The sequence below is a fragment of the Cyphomyrmex costatus genome, unplaced genomic scaffold (genome assembly GCF_001594065.2).
Source record: "Cyphomyrmex costatus isolate MS0001 unplaced genomic scaffold, Ccosl1.0 scaffold75, whole genome shotgun sequence".
Taxonomy (NCBI): Eukaryota; Metazoa; Arthropoda; class Insecta; order Hymenoptera; family Formicidae; genus Cyphomyrmex; species Cyphomyrmex costatus.
The window spans coordinates 2,247,606-2,268,790 of NW_017280322.1; the positions used below are offsets into that span (position 1 = coordinate 2,247,606).

General features: G+C 41.1%; 1 protein-coding gene across 1 annotated transcript in view; it reads right to left on the reverse strand.

Moving 5' to 3' along the window:
* LOC108780902 (GATA-binding factor C) overlaps window positions 1-11,964 on the reverse strand; it is a 76,457-nt gene extending 64,493 nt beyond the window's left edge. Inside the window, exon 1 of the mRNA XM_018548736.1 lies at window positions 11,661-11,964. Coding sequence (XP_018404238.1) covers window positions 11,661-11,832 — 172 coding nt within the window. The 5' untranslated portion in view covers window positions 11,833-11,964. The remainder of the gene's footprint in view (window positions 1-11,660) is intronic.
* Between the last annotated feature and the right edge of the window lie 9,221 nt (window positions 11,965-21,185).

A 21,185-nucleotide genomic window follows, 5' to 3' on the forward strand; every position in this document is an offset into this window, starting at 1 on the left:
CTTTATCTGAAAATGGTAGTCACGTGGAGTATCGATGCTGTCGTAGCAACGACGAAAAAGAAGAATCCGATTCACATGCGTGCTCGGAATGATCGGATTTTATACCGATCGTAAAGGCCTAATTGCAGCAGACGTCTTAATTAAGTGCCAAGCCAACTCGCTTGGTACGCGGTATTACAGCCCTTCTTTCTCTTGTCTTTACAGCGAACGACGTGTATCATTCTTCGATCGAATTTGAAGTCATCATGATTCGCTTATTACATGATAAAGCACTAAACTTACCCACGCGTAATTAATTCTTCATTAGCAATCATCATTTCGTTATACGGCACTAGAAGCGTGTCCGCCAGCGTGATGCCGCGCCGACGAGAGATCGCGTTATGTGTGCGTATACCGGCTAGACGACGCGCGTTCGTCCGTTTTATCGTGCTTATCGACAAGAAAGAGCGCTATGTAAATGTCTGCTCGAGAAATGGTGCTGCTCGCCTGACGCTAATTGCGCTCCGAGTTCAAATTAGACCGCGTGTCGCATGTGGAAGTCGCGCGAGCGTAATGATTCGCGATATATCGCCGGTAACTTTTTTTATTCTCGCTCTAATGACTGGTTTTGTTTTAGATTCACATTTTCCGTCTTTTTTTTTTACGTGCAATCATCGAAGAATGTAAAACCGCATCGAAATCCAATGTATTTTAAATCGAAACTGAATTTGTTATTAAATGATCAGATGGCTATGAAGCGCGCGTAAACTTTAAATCACAAGTCATAAGAAATCAGCTAATCACGATCAAATGTGAGAAGAATAGTCGACTATGATTAATTTCTTGTGACTTCAGGCTTAAAGGGAATGGTTTATTGAAGAAAACCTATTAAAGATTGAAAATTAAACTATTCTTTTTCAAAACTAATTTAATTTCTTCTCCTTAAAGTGAAATTCCACTCCAAAGAATTTAGAAAATAAATATGTCGCTGTTAAAAACGGTTATATCTGTTTATCAAACTAATAATAATATATTTGTTTAATGAGAAGATAATTAACAGCCAAAAAATCTGGCGTGGCGCGGTTACGATGTCTAAAATTAGAGTTATATTTGTGGGACAAAAATGAATGGGCAATTACGGCCATCCTGCGACGATACGGTCACCTCTCGTCATTAATGACGGTACAGAGAGCTCATAACGCATCAAATTAATTAGCTTCGGTTATTATCTTACGACAACAATAACGACGACAACCACGACAACGACGACGACCACGACGACTAATTAACCGATCCCCATCTTTCGCCGTCAGCCAGGAAAGTGCAGCGTTCTTAATATCCGTGCAAATTTGCGGATGCACATTGTTGCCAGCGAATACCAAAACGTGCATGCGACGCATGCAAACCTGCTTACTTGGCCCAAGTGGCCGATCGATATATCGAGCTGGTTCTTGCTAACAACGCCCCCGCTCCACCACCTTCACGGCATACGCTGATAACAAGATGATGTTTTGCCAAACCGCGCGCTTCGTCTTGTGTCCCACCCTGTGTCTTCTGACTATCCCTCGAATTATGGGCATTAATTTTGAACCCCGAGCTCACGTCCGCGTTACGAGAACGCCCACATTTCGTACCGACGCGACGCGACGCGACGTTGGGAAAGAAACTTCCAAAATCGCATTTTCATCGTAAATACACTTGGAACACGAATAACGTGTGTGGAATAAAAAATTCCTGGTTTTTAATACAATTGCAAATTGGTTAATCTGTAGCGTGAAAGCGCGCGCCTGCCTGACAGGACATGAACGAAACGCGTTGGCATATCGAGCATTGCAAATGGCGGCGGCATCTGTGAAAAGACGCTGTCTAAATTTAGAGAAGCGCGAAACACAATATTACGAATACAGCGAGCAGCGAGATGAGCAGCTGCGGCTCTGTAATTAATCGGAGCCAACGATGGCCTGTCTGTAATTGGATCCGCTGCATCGCGGCGCAGCAGCCGCAATGAAAAGTAAACAAGCTCTACGTGTAGCTACGCTTTCGAAAGTCCTCAACTATTTCATTATACCGCGATTTATTCATCCTAATAACGTTATGCAATATCTGTGTGTTACTTTTTATTGACGATAACAGCATACGCGCGCTAACGTCGTTCCATTTCCACCAATTACCCAGGACGTATCCGAGCATTATCATTATTGGATAGATTTGTTCACATTGCTTGCGTATTTTGCAAAATGTTTACCCTCTCTTTTTTTCAACGTCCGAATGTGTATACATTTATCTCGTTTTAATAACAATGTTTGAGACTTCAAGTAACACGAACAGATTTAAAGTCTTGTGTTCACAATGCTAATAAAAATTATTGCGAGATTTTGGACAGAAAAACGATTAATCACGTATAAACAATTCGGTCAAATGCGTTTAATTAATTCTTTCTTTATCCAGATCTCGGTAATCCAATTTCTAGTATCGTAGACACAAAAGACTTAATAGGTTGTAATAGTTTTAGATAAAATATCACTAACGGAACTCAAAGTCAGTCGTCTCATGTCAGAGTCATTCTGATCGTCGCGACGAACAAGATGGGAATCGAAGATAAAGACGGAGTGGTAGCGACGAGAAATGCGCAGACAGAGAAGAACACTTCGCACTTTCGACGCAATAAAAACTTCCATGCTGAGCGATATTTATCGCTCTTTCCGACCCTCCTCTTCGTGCACGCTTCCCTCGTCGCGACTACGTTTTTACAGGATTTCATGGAACTTTTTGTCGACCAACTCTCCCCCCTGCGGCATGCGGCTCTTCCGTTATCTTCGCCTGTGTCGTCTTTGTCCTGATATGCTAATTACTGCTAATGTAACTCGCTGATCGTCCAATCATCGAGAACAATATTATAGGCTTTCGATTATTCTTCCCACATTCGACTGTGATTAGTTAGTTTCTTACGGCTTAAAGCTTAGGACTTAATGCTTTCTGTAATAATATCTTAGTGTAGAAAGCTCATAACGTTCGGTACCGTTTAATTTCGCGAAGATACAGACGCGAAATAGGAATGCAGCCCTTATTAAAAGATCGCCGATTAAAACAACGTCGTAAATTACGTTTGCTATAAGCGGCGGCTATACATTTTCGATGGATATAATTTCCTCGCTTCACGAGAGCTACGTCGAGCTATGGATCGTCCAGAATAACGTTTCCATTCACTCTCGTGGCTTCGCTTTTATGAACCCAGTCGCCAGTTTTCACACGCGCAATAATCGCGCTCCATAAATCGCTCCACGATGATCGCGCTGTTCAGCGCTAGTCGAAAACTTGGCAGCATGTTGCAATAAAGTATAACATCGTTTTGTCGAAACACAGAAGGAAAAAGGAGGACGTGGCCTCTTTATTATTATTGCGCTACGTGGATCTCGAGGAGTTTTTTGAGCGTCCGCACTCGCAAGGTGCTCGTTGAGAAACGGATCCCGTCTAAATACGCGCGAATATATTCCGTCGCGGCTTTCTTTCTCAATCACGAATTCGCCTTTGTGCTATTAAAGCAGGATTGTCCTTCAATCAGACCGAAAAAATAGCAGGGCCTAAAGAAGATCCACGATATACCCATGCATGTATAACGAATACAGCCTGCTGTATATTAACGGTGACATTATGCTAACAATATCGATTTTCTCCGCAATCTATTCTGTTCTAACGTATCAAATTTCAACTCACGATTAAGTCAATCGGAAAGCTGAGGAGAATAGGAAATCGCAGGAGATCGCTTTCGAGGCCCGGGACGGGTAAAGCCGCTCAAAAAATATATTTTCCGTTATGCTCCACTGTTAGTCGCATCGTTAAATTCCAGATATCGCTTCGCTTCTCGCGATATTATCCGATTGGCTGATTCCTAGATAATAACCGAAGGGTTTTGCACGGTATAACGCCATTCAGCGTATCATGAATATTCATGAAAAATCCATGGATACGGTCACTGTTATATCGCGCGAACGAAATCGACACGACTATACAGATAACACACTCGGGTCTCCTAGCTATATATACATTTGTATTTTTTTCATCGGCAATACGCCACACAGCGTACATCCGATCGTCGTAAAATTGCTGGTGATATTCGTAAATTTTTCGTCCGCAAAATGAAAAAAAAAAAAAAACAGATCGCGCCACGGGCCACGCAAATTTGTATCCCATCGCGCGTTTGGGATTTAATAAGATCGCTCGGAGCGATCGGGCCGATCATTTCGGCTCGGGGACTCCGTTCTCTCTTACTTTAGCGTACTTAAAATTCGCTCGTCATGGAGCGAGCGATACGCGCGATAACGTCAGAAACGACCCACGCCTAAGGAGCGATCAAGATCGGTTCGATTAATCGCTTACTCGATCGCTCGCGAGCCGAGCGCAGATGATTCAGGTGCGACCGCGTCCACGCCCACGCGTTCAGCGAGTATGCGTGTCGCGAGAGTATCCCGTGTTACTTGCCGAGAACAGGCGACATTCCGTAATAAATTAATATGATAATCGATACCCCGTCGACGCGGAGCTAACGACGCGAGCCGGAAATAAATCGAGTTCACGGCGCACCTGCGGAACATTGTCAGCGTGCAGTTTTTTGTTTTCGTTTTTTCTCCCCTCCCGTTTTTGCGTCGTGAAAAACCGTCGCGCGGAAACTGACGGCTATTACGTAACCAATACGCATTTCAATCGCGCCGATTTACATTCATATATTGCGGTGCGGTCGCGCGAACAAAGATCAAAGCCGCGAAAATCATTTTCCGACGAACAAAAAACGATAAGTTCAATATCGAAAATAATGATAAATTCAGAAGAGAAAGCAACGACGCGACACATCTTTAGAATCGTAGTATATTCTACTAATTGTAACCAATTTCTTTGTTCTCACCCTTTCTTTGTAATTTGATTTATGTAAGTCAGTTTGTGTGATTTGTATCTTATAACGACTATTAAGATGAAAGATATCATTAGTAATGCGGTAATATATTAAAGCGGAAACGTTTATTCTTCGGGAAGCATAATAATATTGTTAGAACCGTGGAGTATTATGCAACTGCTTGACCGTTAAACGTTTTAGTTTCTTTTGTCGCAATTGTGTCGAATGTAGAACCGATGAGCAAATTGGTCATTGAGTTTCTCGGTTTATTTCTATGTTCTATTTTATACGGTATTTATGTTCACTATCTATTTCCTATACTTATCTACAGCGACTATTTTTAACCTACATAATAGCAAAATATCATGATTATTCCCCAAACGAAGTAAATAGCTGTAGATAAAGTAACACGGTCCGCTTATCATTATTGTCCCCTGCATTTCTTTCCATCGGCTTTAGCGAAATATATTCCAAAGTGAGGGGAGTATTTCCATAAAAAAAAAAAAAAAAAAAAAAAACTACCGCGAAGCTCCTATTCTCCAGATAACGAATAATTTGCAAATGCGCGCTAGCATACGCCAGCGCGAAACTTCGCCCTCGCAAATATCTGTGTTTATCTCGCGAACGGACACGGTGCGAGATCTCTCTCTCTCTCTCTCTCTCTCTCTCCTCCCTCCCCTCTCTCGCCCTTTCGCTCGTTTGTATCGCATACAAAAGCGAGTACTCCAAATAATTAACCACGCCCGAAAGAGCGCGCGCGCAGACGCTCACACTTCGCTTTTGTGCGAGACACGAAAGACACAAAGAGAGAGAAAGAGAGAGAGGCGATCTCAAAGAGTCAAAAGGATTCAAAGCACCGGCGGGTTCATCTGAAAGGACGACTCGTCGTATCGTATCAGGAAGCGCGCTTTATTTCCCGGCCATTTGCCTTCGACGTCGTGTCCCGTCCCGGATCCGCCGTCGGGAGTCAAAAGAGATGCGAAAATCGAGATGTAGGAAGATTCAGGCGCGACCAGAGTCGTTACCGCGTTGATTTTATTAATGAAGAAATCTCCCGGGGCGATCCTGCTGAAAATTACCGGGCGTATCTCGAACGTTTCCGAGACGAGGAAGGGAGTCTTCGAGCGAACGCCTGCTTCATTACCATGAGAGAGTAATTAATTATTTGCTCGCTCGGAGAATTAAGACTTATTTTCGTAACGCGGATCTGTAAAGCGGCAGTTCATTACCGTCCCATGAAAAGGATTACTTCTTGGAAAATATATCTTATAACGAACAATTTGTTACGTCGAGACGCGGCAAGCTCAAAGCCTCTGAGACACAATTGAGAAACACAAGCAACAAAATAGCGCAGGTTTGCCACAAAACTGAAAAAGTGAAGAAGATTAAAAACTCCCAGATCAGAAAAACAAGAAATCAGGGAATTTTGCAATCTTCTGGAAAATAAAAATTTTTTACTTTGAACAAGTTTAATATGCGTATATCATGTTAAGTATATTATCCACGCAGTTTTGAAATACTACCAACTTAACAATTAAAATGCAAGCATTGCCAGCAATATTAACTATGGCTATATTCAATTACTGCCTCAACAAAATATTTGTGAGTTTTCAAATCAAGACAAAAAATACAAAAGATTTTTTAATATTATTAGAAAATCAAAGAAAATTATGAAATTTTGTTTGGAAATCGAAGAAAATAAAATTTTAGGATCAAGAATTTGTAACAAACCTAAACAGAAAATCTCTCTTTCAAAACGGACACATTTCTAAATAAAATTTCTGATAAATTGAAATTTGTTATTGCCTGTTTCTCTTATTATCTATTTCAATTGTGTTTCAGGCTTAAAGCGATCAGTGTAATATTTTTATTTGTATTGCAATAAGTAGAAAATATGAAGAAACGGGGTAAGGAAAGGAATCTCTTCTCGATGTGGATAAGATCGTAATTTTTTTTTTAAGTACCAGACTCTTCAATGAGTGCAACTCCAATTAGTATCGCTAATAAGAGGTGATACGCTTAAATATCGCCTCGGTTGAAAAACATCCGCCACGCGTTATTTTTACGTGGCAACCTCGTTAAGCGTAAACGCGCGCGCGCGCGCGCACTCGTGTGCGATAAGCATTGTTATCGCGAATGTCGACAAGGACGAGGAGCCGCTCCGCTGAATTCTATTTTCCGTCGAAATAAGAGAGATTCTCCGATGGAAACTCGCTCGTCATTATCCTCGCGGTTAGCGAGAGCCAATTATCGCCCGTAACAACGACGGCGAGACGCACGCAATCTCCGCGGAATGACTCGTTAACGATTCTCGCGCGAATGACTTTCGTTAGAGGAGATTCGCGCGCACTGGGAGGATCGCAGGGACCAGTTAAGCCCGCAGGAATGTATCCCGAAAGTATCCCACGGGTAAGGAGTCGCCCCCCTTCCCCTCCCCTCCTCTCCCCCCGTTGCTGCAGGAGCTCGCGCGCGCGCGCCTTATAATATAATCCCGGTACGTGCACGAAATTCCCGTAGAAAATAACGTCTCATTTCATGTCGGGCGCCCCCAGCAGCTTTCGCGTAATAACATGCAATTTCACCCCGTATCCTCCCCGTATCCGATCGAACTCTCCCTCCCTCTCTTTCTCTCTCTCTCTCTCTCTTTCTTTCTTTCTCTTTCGATCGCAAAAGGCGCCCGAGTAAGTGTACCCAGGCGAAAAATATGTGGCCTAAGAGAATGTAAGTAGAAATTCATTCCACGAAATTGAATTCTCGTTTCACGAAAGAGTTCGACGTTGAAGTCGAAGCTCGACCGCGCCGATATACACAGTCGCGAACTCTTTGCCGCATTTTTATGGAACAAGATACAATTTTTCAAAGATTAGTTCTTACTTATTACATTTACATGTTATGGAGAGAGAATATTGTTTAAACATCGCGGCGGGAGAAAATTAATCGGCGCTGATAGAATCGGTGTCCTAGAATCTACCTTAAATTCCCGAAGCACACGGAGGAATCTGAGGCGGGCGGACGCGTTATTACCGAGATGCGGCGAGCTACCGCAGAGAAACGGAGGAATCACACTATGTCTGTGTCGGAGGTGAGAGGAGACTATACGGAGGGAACGAAACGCACAGCGACGAGGAGGAAGATTGATCGCGGTGAAGCTGCATCTGCTACGATGAACTAGACAGAGAGAAAGAGAAAGAGAGAGATAGAGAGGGGTGGGGAGAGGGGGGGAGAGAGAGAGAGAGATAGTGATAGAGAAACGACGGGAGAGAGCGACGGAGAGGCCCTTCGGGAGAGGCTCCGCCTTCAGCTGGCGTGTGCATTTGCGCAAGATGGCGCCCGCCGGTCGGTCGGTGTGTGCCGCGGTTGCACACATTTTGCACACCGGAGCAACGCGCGCGAACCAACGCCGCTGACCGGCCACCGTTCGTCGTACCGACTCCAACCCGAACAACACTCTTCTCCTTCGTCGTCGTCGTCGTCGTCGACGATGACGAGGGATCACAAGGATGGCGGGGCAAAGAGAGGAGCATGGCGAAGAAGGGACAAGACTTAACTTACAAAAGAGATAGAAAGCGAAAGAGAGATAGAGAGAGAGGATAGCCTCCCGCGTGGCCCCGCAATTACGTATGCACCTCTCTCAGACCCCGCGGGCTTTGCGGTTGGCTGCGCTTCCTTCCTGTCTATGCCGCAACCACTGTGTATTATGCATCCCGCTCTCCGTGCGCGCGCGTCCGCCTATCTTGTTTATTTATTTTTTTCCTCTTCTAGCATCACTTCTCGCTGTCCCATCTCTTCCTCTCCCTCCGCTCTCCTCACCGTTTGTTTTTTTTTTTTTTTTTTCTAGTTAAACGCTAGCTCCTTCGCCAGGGAAATATTCAGGCTCCGACGTCAAGCGCGCGTGAAAACGTCTCGCCAATGTAAGAATAGGTATACGATTCTCTGTTTTGTTTTAGCGAGAGTTATTAGAAGTTTGATGATTCTGGATTATGCGAAAGTCTGTGTATTTCCTGTATATATAATATTTGCTCGTAAATACCAGTTTTTATTTTTAAGAGAAACATTTATTAAAAAATTATAGTTATTTTACTGCTTTCTCAGATTATAAATTGCCACACAACACAGTGATTATAAGGTCGAACACTTTGAAGTACTGAAGGATGTTGATTGGCTGTCAACATTTTTCCGCTCTATTCATCAGCGGCTGTCAAAACTCGGGACACGCTCTGCGGGATGAGGCTCGAATTTTCCGACGTGGTCGCATCCGAAGCGCGACGCAAATCAAAGGCGGTACCGCGCGCCGTTCGCCGACGCACGGATGCTGCCGACAAGAGCAAGTCAGAAGTCGCAAGAAATTCCGCGCTTTTTCCGCGCCGTCTCGGCATACAATCGGACAGTAGATTTGATTCTGATTAGGACCGTTGTTTTTTGGGGGCCACGAGCTAACAGAGGGCCGAGTATGATCCATACACGTCGGCACGAATCAGGGATATCGCCTTCCACAGGGCCTCGAGATCTGGCCCGGCTGTATCGTGTTTCTTCCTCACGCACTTTTTGGCCTTTTGGCCTTCCCTCTCGTTCCTCTCATCCATGCCTCCGTCATCTGTCCTCCATCTTCTTCCTCTTATTTTGGGTTTTCCTCGACGCGTTGAAGAATGAAACGCCTGCGGCCTCGTCCTTCTTCGTCCTCTCTTTTTCTCCTCTTCCTCGTCTCCTCCTTTTCTCGTTCCTACATTCTTCCATCTTATACTCCAACATTTTTCTACCTACGCTATGCTTTTTCATGCTTGGCCAACGGCGAGGAACCGAAGGAGCTATCGAGATTACGTACATCTAGAATGTACACACTATCAGCCTAGCGCGCCTCTTCTCGAAAAGACTCTCTTTTTCTCTTGCGTGACGCCGTGAAATTTTTCCTCGCGTGGAATTTAAGAGCATAGAGTTAGAAACCGAGAGGAATGATCTGCGTGTGTGTATACTAGTTATTAACTAAACTATACATGGAGTAATAGAAAATTTTGCACACGCATTTAACGCCATATTCAAAGTAAAACTGAAAGTCCGGAATATTTGCACGTTGCGCTAAACAACAGAAATTAAAACTTGATTGAAATGATTAAATTCGTTTTCAAAGACAGATGATACTACAGCTTTTATCATCATTATTATTATAATTCATTAAACAATAATTATGTAAAATAAATGCCAAATAAAATGGTAGCAAAAAAAGCTTCTTTTCTTCATTCGCGAAATTGTTCATGCAATCGTTTTTGAGGCATTACATTCGCGATTTTCTCTCGTTCTAAACTCCATCTATTCCCTTTTTCATACTTAATTATATTTTTTATCTACTCCTCTGTGCGCGTAACTGTCAAGTGTGTTGCTTCTTTTACGTTATCCCCTAAGATGACTTCCTTTTTACGGACAACTAATCACACATTTCCTGCGTTTACGCTTCTCCTTTATGTATACACCGTCACCGGTAACCACGCTAATCGTCCTTGCTTCTTGCCCCGCGCGTCTCTGCTTCTCACTGTCATTCACGCTAGAGAAGTAGCAAGGGGTTGTGCTTGAAATGGAAAGTCATTTGCTTGGCGAGAATCGAGAGGACGTATAGGCCACGAGCGTGGACGGAGTTAAGTGTGCGGGACACGGGAGAAGACGGCGCGTGGGTATACAATAACACGCACTTGCGTGCTCGAAAGTGCAGGTTCGAGAGCGTCTCGAGGGCGCTTTGCCGCCTATGCCCATTCGGGGCTCGAGATGGATTAGCGCCGTGCGCTAAGAAACTGCCCCAATGGCATGTTACGGTTGTCACTCTGCTCGGGCCTCCCAACGGTACAATGTCACGTGCCTATCGGCCGCGGTAGAAATTTAATTATCGAGGCAGGTATCTAGCCGGAGGGGGAGGAGCAAAATGGCGATGCATCAGGGGAGACATTCGATGGCGCTGATAGCCTCGGAGACGCCTCGTTAATTAAATATAGAAATTCTAATTAATGAGTAGTGCTCGCAAAGAGGTGACTGTTCGACGGTCGTTGACCCAGCAACTGTATCGTGAAACACGCGAGAGGCAAACAGTAGCGGCTACTTTTGTCAGAGTTAGTGATGCTACAAAATGCTTTGAGGCATTCTTTCATCGGTCATTTGGTAAAATTCTTCTGATTGCAATCAAATGCTTCGAAACATTTGTGACTTTGACCACACCCAGATTCGCTAAACAGAATTCGCTTCTTTACGAGAATTAATGCTTCTAATATATTCGACGTTATATCGTCTTTTTTTTCGTAATATTTGAACTGACGTGTTCAAGAAGCGCGCTATCAGTGCTATTGTGTCATTCTGCCTTTATCGTTTATTAGAAACAGGAATAGAATGATGCTGCTGATAGACCGGGCTTCTCAAACACAGCCGTCAAACTATATATTGCCATAATCGGGAGCTTCCATTGTACACGCATCGGAATCGCTAAGATGGATTTCAATCGATAACGCTACAAAGTGGCTCGAAGATTATACGTATTATCCTCTTAATAGCCGCCGCACGGTATCCGCCGCTAAAAAAAAAAAAGAAGATAAGACCCTTTCTCGAGAGTCCTCGCTTCTTTTGATCTCAAAACCTCGCGAAATCTTCAAAGAAAATGTTAGCAAGCAGTCGGTCGTTGAACCGCGACGACAGTTTCTCAAGAAGGAGAAAAACAGAGAGAAAACCGAAAAGATCCAAGAAAGAGAGAGATAAGACGAAGGTATATAAACGATTAAAGATTCAGGAGAGAATAGTACGTGCATGAGTGTGTACTTACTGTGAGCGTAGTGGGCCGCAGCTGCGGGGTGATGCGCCGTCGGTCCGGTGTGAGGGTAGTAACCCCTGTAATCGTTGCCGACCACTCCGGCCACCCCGGCACCCCCCGAAGGCGGCTCCAACCTAGGCGTCTCGTACCACGTCCTGGCGCTCGACTCGCTGCTCATGTCCATCGTGTCCAACGAGATCTCGGTGCGTCGCGATCGCTCGCCGAAGAACGAGCAGGTGGAGAAATAACAACGGGAAGAGGAGGCGTGAGAAGGGGAAGGAGAGAGAGGGGTGGAGAGCGGAGCACAGTGAGAGAACGGGCGGCAGGTCGGAGAGGGAGATTAGGAATACTGCCAAAAGCGCCTCTCTTCCTTTTCCGTCGTCCTCGCGACGCCCAGTGGGATCATAGGTAATCTTGGTCTGATTTGCTGAGCGAAAGAAACCTCTTCCTGACCTCCGTCCTACAAAACAGAATCGAATAACGTGAGTTAGTTCAGTCGCCTCTCGCTCGATCGTTAATTTCGATCGATCGTTCTTTATTTCATAAAACATATGTCTGAGATAATCAATGAGAACTATGAATGCGGTACATTTAATCATCAACTACAATTCAAGTATGAAAACCTACAAGATTTAAAGCGCGATTCCTTGATTTGAAATATAGTAAATCTTGGCTTGTGGCGATTGATATATAGAGAAAGGTTCAAAATATTTTTACCTACAATTTAAAAGTTTATATTGTAGTACAAGATTATACACGATCGTTGAAAAATGTTCACTTCGAATCTAAATGATCCGTTGCTACATAGTTAAGGATTGAGAAGTCTGAACACGTAAATTGTAACAATTGGAAGCGTGTTGTTGTACGATACAACTACTGTGTAGCAGTGAATACTATCCGTAAGATGCACGAGACATATTATATGCAAACACGAAATGAAGTTAATTGGAGCGCTTATAGTCGAACGCGATCCACGCGATCCGCGCCGCATGGTGGGAAAATTCCGGCTTTATTAGCAATAAATAATTTCGCGATTTTACCCAGCCTTGTTAACTGGCTGCTAGTCACACGTGCGCCGTGTAGCATGATAATTAATGATAACATTCGCGCGCGGGAGCGCGGGTGATACGCGCGCGACCAGACTGACTTAATAAGACGCTGTCAAAAATCCGCAAATTATTACTATATTAATTAATCGATCTATATAACCCGATTTCACACCGAGAGGACAACGGCCGGCCGATATCTCGACACGTCATTTCAATAAAGCCGTCGCTCGGTGGCTTTCTCGGATTCTGGGCGCGATCGTGTAACCGCAATATACACGAATGTGGCTACGGGATAATGAACAACTTTGTAACGTGCACGACGACAAGCTACGCCCGTCCGTTCGCACAGCACCGCACCGGTTTACGTGCGCGTATCCTTACCGGCTTTCCGATATCGCTCTTGTCGCGTAAAAGGAAGAACGACGGCGTGTCATGAACCGGGCGGACACGCACGCAGTAAATTAATACCGAAACACGAGACGCTTCAATGATTCTTTCATCGCGTACAAGCTGCATAATGCGCCGCCTGTTTTAAGACGTTCTTTCCCCCTCTCTTTTTTCTTCCTCCTGTTTCTCGATCGCAAATCGGACGCGAAAACGAACAAGACGCGAGATGATTCGTGAACGATCGGAACGAACGACCGTCCTCCTGCTTCATCCGGTTCGAAAACTGAAGGCGATTGGAGATGGAAAAGAGGACTCCGACGTTTTTATTTCACCGTAAATTTATTCGATGCTCACAATATCTAAATATGAATAACTATATAGACGGGACAAGAATTGACACTCACGACCGTTTATATGTATAAAGCGACCAAATATTCAAAGCGATATATCATTTTTTAATTTAAGCAAAATGTCATATCTTCAGATATTAAAACTGAATGTAGATTTTCAGATCTATGAACGCGTTGTGTGTTGCAAGCCTTTCCGATCAAAGTGTTAGATTCTTGCTTACGTAAGGAGGGGAATTTTTGTAGAAATTCTTTCATTCGATATCGCAGGTTCGACAAAAGTGGAGGAAATTCACGAAAAACAGACTTACCGCGATCGTTGAATCGGTGCAACGCGTCGAATTCCGATAATCGATCGGCGAGATCTACGGTAATTGGTCCTGATCAGCGCTTCAATACGGACATACTGGAGTATCAACGATTGACGATCAAATACTCGAAATGATTTATCAATCGGCTTATAGGCGATCATCAAGGTCATCGATGACGTAACCGCGACAGGTCGGTTTAATCGCCCAATCCAGAGATAGAGGAGCGCGAGAGGAAAAGGGACAGTGAAAAGAACGCGGCGACGGCTCGCGAGGAGAAGCGATGTGGCCGGGATTCTTATCGAAAGACACGCGTTTTCGGAAATATTAGATAATTATCTTTGCTAGATCCACCAGAGAATTTTTATTGCCGCGAGAACTAAAAACACCCGCGTGCGCGTTCGCGGGGCTCCGGTGAAAAAATATCCTCGTAGAACCGGTTACGCCGGTTAACAGGTTTCATTTTCAGTCGAAGCCGCAAAATAGTGAATCTCTCGACGCGGAAAAAGAACAACGCGGTAGTAATAATTATGTTAGTTGTTTCGACAAACTCTCGGACATGACTATTATATTTCTTTCCTTCTTTTTTTTTGGCTTTGCACTAAAAAACATTCACTCTTGTCCGGAGCAAATAAAGCACTCGAAAACAATGCGCGATAAGATACACGAAAAACCGTGTACCTCGATAAGATTGATACCTCATGAAATGCGACACGCATATCCGATTAATTTTGGTTGCCAGGTCATCGAGGTTCTTACGTTATTATGATATACAATATAATATATTTTACAAATATATTTCGTGCGATAGATAATATTATCAGCTGCCAACAACTATTAGTACATGCATAATACGAACGCAACCCCATATTCCTATAATTAGTTTAGATACTTCTTATAAATATATATTCAGTAATTTAATATCAATCACAAGTAACCACGTAGTCCATTAATTAAATATGCCGAAAAGTATTGACATTTCAAATTGTCGCCCAATTTAAGCGGTTATCATCAAAAATGTCGGAAAGATAATCGCGAACTCGATCGATCATAGATATAACTAAATTTGAACAGATCAATCAAATCGTATCACTCGACACGATCGCAAGACGAACGAGCGATTACTTTTCAGAGATATCTCACGATCGGAATAATATTTTTTTGGCAATATAAATCACGCGGGCGCCGCACACTTTATTTTTATCGCATCCATATAGAGGTTGTTTAAATCATTAACATGCTCGAATATTTAACAATCGAGAATGTATGAATATTCACGGAGTTTCAAATAATTACTAAAGCGTGAAACTCGTTCTAAAAAGAATTTACTAATAGTAAAGAAACTCGTTTCGTCTTGTTGATTTCTTACAGTTTTCTTTTCTGCTTCCTAGCTCTCTTCCTTTCTGCGCTTTTCTGACAGGTATAACATTCTGAGATAAAAGTTTGTCTTTCCGAATCTCGTTATAATTGCCGAAAAAAGAGCGCGAAGAAAATCTTCTAATCTAATAAGAGCCACTCGACTTGAGATAATCGAAATCGGACTCTTGACCGATATGCACTTTCAATCACTCGTACATATCGTGAGTCGAGTTTTTCATCGATTTGACAATCGTGATAACACACAATTGAAAACCCCGGGCTAGATAACTTACACAAAAATATTATATGGACTTTAACCGCGAGCGAGAGATTACGATGCTCGACATGCGTGAAAACGAAGGTGAAATAAATACCATATACCCGATGAAAACAAAGATACCCGAATTCTACTTGTAAAGTATAAGACGACAAGACGATAAGCGGTAACTTCCTAGATCGACGTTGTTATAGTATATCGTGAATATTACACACGACCGTGACGAGAACAGGTTCGAGCAAATTGGAGCACGTCCGTTGAACCGTCGACGAAATAATTACAGCTGATAAGCGTACATACTATTCATATACGTTTGCTCATTCCGATAAAGATGATCTCATCGATCGTATAATAGTATGTCAACGTAAAGAGTTTTCAATGTGTGAATAAACTTTCCCCACGCGATTTATTTTATACATGCCTCTCGATTGTAACGCCAATAATTAGACTCACGAAAAATCGTGCATTTTTCTGCCTGGCTGTCTGATATATGACGTAAATTATGTTCGATATTTTGTTAGTAACTAACAGGAACGAGAAGCGAGCGTTTTCGAATTTCACCCGCGATTTGATTTCGCTTCTGACTTAAATTAATTGTACTTTCATTAAGTTCGCTGCGATCTAGTGGCTCTTATCTACTCCGGATTATATCACTGTGTCCACTCTAGACGAAACTCCATCGGCGTCAACTCCTCGATCACGTATCACGTCGCTAATCTTATCGAAATTCGTTAATCTCCTCAAAAGCGTCAATATCGTAACAGTACCGGGTACTTACAATCAGAAATATACGGAAATGTACGCAATGTCGAAATTACCGGAGATTTTGAAGAATTGGATCCGAGAATAATAACGACTGTACATTTATACACAGCTCGATTTACGCCGAAATTATAACGTCGGTGTTACGAATCTGCCCAATCATAGCTATATTCTTCTGAAGAATAAAATAACTATATGAATGGTTAGTTTAATAATCGTGTAAACATAATCAAAACACTACTTTATCCACATCACAATATAAATAAAATAGAACAGCGATGGAATCCATTAATTTTGTCCATTTCTATTAATTGTACATTTCTACAGATTAACTTTAATCTCGGTTTAACTTATTCTTTATCTTTTTCTAATACTTCAAACTAGGAAAAGACAAGAAATAAGTTGAATCAAGATTAAAGTCAATCTACGTTAGTAGAAATAATCCGGTCTTGCGGCTTCAAGATTAAGAAGCAAATACATTTTATATTTCAACATGTCGCATTTTATTACGTTTACTTCTAAGATGGAGAACGACGTTAGCTTCAAGATATTAAATTATTTTAGTGTAGGAAAATATGACGGTTTTTAAATCGTCGAAACATATTCGATCCTGCTACGTCAAGAATGGAGAACGCACAATTGTCTGAAATGCTTCAGCGTTTCACGGTGATGTGTTCAAGACACGTAGGTACAGATCGCATTCGCTGCAAGACGCGCGTTGGTGATAACCTGATAGAAATCCAAAATGGATACCTCGTCGCTCGCACGCCGTCGCAACGCGTCGGAGGATAAAGAATGAAATCATCGGCCCGTGACATGCGCTGTCATGGCCGTGAAAATAAGAGGAGAGACGTCATCGGTAAGTCGCTTCGGCGAGCGCAAGTTCGAAAAGCGGATCGGCTCGCGGCCGACGGATCAAGAACGAAACAATCGAGAACGCGCGAGAGAGACTCGGACCGCCGAGAGATAGTAACGCGATACTTCCCCTTGGTCCGAGAAAAAGGGAAAAGAATTGAGTTTCGAAACTCGAAGGGACATTGGCCGATGGTGGCATTCGTTTACCGAGTGATACTCAAGGTCGAAGTCGAATTTTGAGACTGTTTTCTCAAGCGAAAGGGTTCGCGCGTGCAAAAGTGAGAGCCATTTTCATACATTTTGCGAGAATTTTAAGATCCAAAAAAAGTAAATGTCGATTCTCATGTGTACTTCTTTGCTCCGCAAAACACGGAATGAGGGATCTATTCTAAAACTCTTAACGACTGTAACTGTAATATTATATAGTGTCGTTGTGCAATTTTTTTACCATAATACAATCCTGCGCAACGACACTGTGTAACACTATTATAGTCGTTAAGATTGAATTACAGAATAGGCCCCTAAATAAAACAATTACCTACAATATCTTCAATGAAATGGGTGAAAGATGAGCGAGAAATGTGTGCACTGAGAATCTCATTATTACTATAAATTTCATGTATTTGATAACACAAGTAAAATATTGCATTATTCTTTATTTCAATTAAAGAATTTGTTTGCCCATAATAAAACAAGAGGTTAGTTGATTCAACCAAATGGAATTATCAGTGTGTACGAGGAAAGTCTTACTATAAGGATTCCTTCCTAATAAAATGAGAAAAGTAAAATTGGGAAGTATCTGTCAAGTTTTAAGACAGGTGGGATTCACACGAATAAGTTGGAAGTATAAGTATGTTAATGCATCGCAATTTGTCTTATGTCACGTTTAGTAGACGACTACACCCAAGACAGAACGCAAAGGATTAATGTTACCACGGCTGCTACTAGTAAAGGATTAATATTACCCGTATTTTTCTATCCTCGAGTTAAAACAGTAGTCGAGTTATACTAGCCGAGCGTACTATGTTTCTCTACTTGTCTTTTACCACCGGCATGTCTGGTACACCTGCAAATCGCCAATTATACTTTACGCAAACATCTGATGTTTTCCCCTTTTCCGCGATGTCTTTTAAAAGTGTCCGTTAAACACCTTCTCCGTAGAAAAGGAAATATATTTCTGTAACGCGAGCTGGCAAAGAAACGAGAAAAATGAAAGCGAATTCCATTCATATGAAAATGTAAACGATATATCAGAGACGTATACTATAATCGTGATCATATATAAGCGCTATTAAACGTCTTAAGAAATACAAATTATTTTTGGCTAGAAATTTAATACAATTTTAACGAAAGTATAATTCTGGGTTTTGTTGCAACCATCACGTTGATTTAATTGAATATCGTAATGCTTAATTTTGGAAAATTGTCAGCACAGTATAATTAAATATTAATTAGATATTAAAGATTAAAGGGAAAAAACTTTGCTGACAAGGGGGGAAATATTAAAATTAAGTCAGGTATGATGAATAAATCAATCGTGAATTCTCGTGCTATAAATTTTATCAATACCAATGCTGCAACGTTAGCTATAATCGAAATCCTTTTCATGAAAACATTTCTATAAAGAATTCTATAACAAAATTTTATAGAATTAGGAGTAGCGGGTTTCTTTAGATTATATACACACAGGTATGTACCTAACAATGTTTTGCATTAATACTAGCCAAGTAGTAAAGTATTATTTACCAGAAGAAAACTATATTTTTTTATTAACATGTTGAAACTATAATGTAATTTAGGAGCAAATCAAAAAAGAAAGAAAAAAATAAAAAATGTTTGTGTTTTGATAAGCTTTACATTATATTCTCAAACGCTTTGCTGTTAACTATTCGTTCATTCGTAAAATTGTTTAAATTGTAGGTATATATTTGCAAGAATTCAGCATTATTGCAAATAAAACATGTTTTACACATTCAAAGTGTACAAATTACTAGTAAATAATTAATATTAGTAATCAAACTATTTCGCTCGTGAGAAACAACAAATGTGTGTAAAATATTTGTGTCCAATGGCAAGCAACAAGTATTTTTAAAGGAAAAGATTATCTATAGACAATCTTTGATTTTATCTGTGTAATTTCAAACCTTGTAAAACTGCGTAATTATTTATTACTTCAGTCACAGTGCAAACTATAGCCATACTAGGATCTTAACGTTTTTAATAATTACATACTTATAAAATCACTGAAAATCCCCTAAGATTTATTCTTCTACAAAAATTGTTTTTCTCACAAAAAAATTATTTTTTTTAAGTCCATTATACAAATGATGCTGGGTTACTACCGGTAAAAGTGTTGAAATAAATTCCCATTGTTGTTAGGCATAGACATAGAAGATCGACAGACACAAACGGAACCCCGCTAGTTTTTAGGTTTAACTATGACTTGTTATATGACATTTAAATTGTCAAACCTAAGGAGAAAATCACTAGGAGATATTAATTTGATATTTTACGAATGAACGTTAAGCGAGTGGTGCGATGGGGTCACGAAAGGGTCTTGTATTATATTCTGTTTTGGTTTTTACCTGCGAAACCTCGGAATTTACCTGCGAAACCTGGGATTTTATTCTCGTTTGTGCGCGATTCTGGTTTTAACTCGTTTTCATTTTGACTCGTTTTCATAGAAATTAGTTAGCAATCGTCCGTAAAAAACAAAAAACTGCAAATTGTGAACATAGATATGTTGAAGACATGAAAAGATTCGAGCAATAATAGTGATGAGTAAAGCAACTCAATCGCAATCGCGTATTCCCGAGATGATTGACATAGATCGTGAAAAATGCTCAACTAGGTCCGCACAAAGTTTGTCGAGAACCCCTTAAATATTTTCTAATATCTCTACATTTGTAGGTGGGTCAGGAAAATTTTCAATATGCTGAATCATCCAGGTCTCTCTGTTTATGGGTAACTATATTTATCTTTTTGTGGTAGGTGTTCTTCCATTTATTTTTATTATAGTCATGGATTTTAAGATGTATTTTGAATCATCTTAGCGTATTTTTTTTTTAATATTTTTATAATTTCGAAATTTTATTCCGTTTTCACCAATGCAGATTAATTTTAAACTCAGGTTAACTATAACTCTGTATTTTTTTACGCTGTCAAATTTATTCTCTCAAATTTAACTTAATTTAAGTCATGCTCCTACTCAATATATATCATTATTTTATACTAAAACAATAGATAAAGTTGTCTCTATAGATTGAACAGTATAGTTTCAAGAATTAGAAAAAGATGAATAGAAAATTGAACTAAGAAATTAAAGTGAATCTATATGTTGTGATGGAAATGAAGTATTAATCGTATCATTTATTTATCCTGTCTTAAAAATTTTATCGCGAAATGAGTATCATATAACATGACAATCATCGATCATAGAGCAAATAAACTCGATGATAAATAATGAAAACATAATAATTTATGTTTAGTACCATAAATATTAATAAAATCGCGATACTTTTACGCGTACATAGGCAATGTAAGCTTGATTTTACCTAGCCAACCTAATTACGTATGAATCACATTTCTGCCTGTTTCCACACCAATGTAGATTAATTTTAATTTCGGGGTTTAACTTACCAATTTTTAGAACTAGAAAAAGATGAAGAGTAAATTAAACCGAGATTAAAGTTAATCTAAATTATGGTATGGAAATTGAGACATTAAAATATTTGAAAACAAAAGTACGGTTTAGCTATGACTGATTTCCTTCCTCATCCGATTAAAACGAAATTCATGTTACTCACGACAACAGAATTTAAGTTTTACGAAAAGGCAAGACAAATGCTGTCGCGTGCTGCGATAAGTCAAACTTACGTATTAGGACTGTGACGAACGATGGTAACACTTTACGCCAAAGGTCGGAAAAGTGACTCGGCGGGCGGGGTGAATTCGATAAAGGCCAACAGGAATCGCGAGATATTTGCGCTGCGTTGCATTGCGTTGAGATGCTCCCCCGTCGCGAAACAATCAACACGGATAATCAAACGACTACGATCGCGTCGATGCTGTCTGTCCTTACCTTATCTCCCGGCGGCAATCCCCGGTCGAGATAACAGGACGACTAGTTTGTTGCCGATTCCACGAGTGTAGACGTGACGGAGGAGGGAATATCGTTATCACTAAGTTAGCAC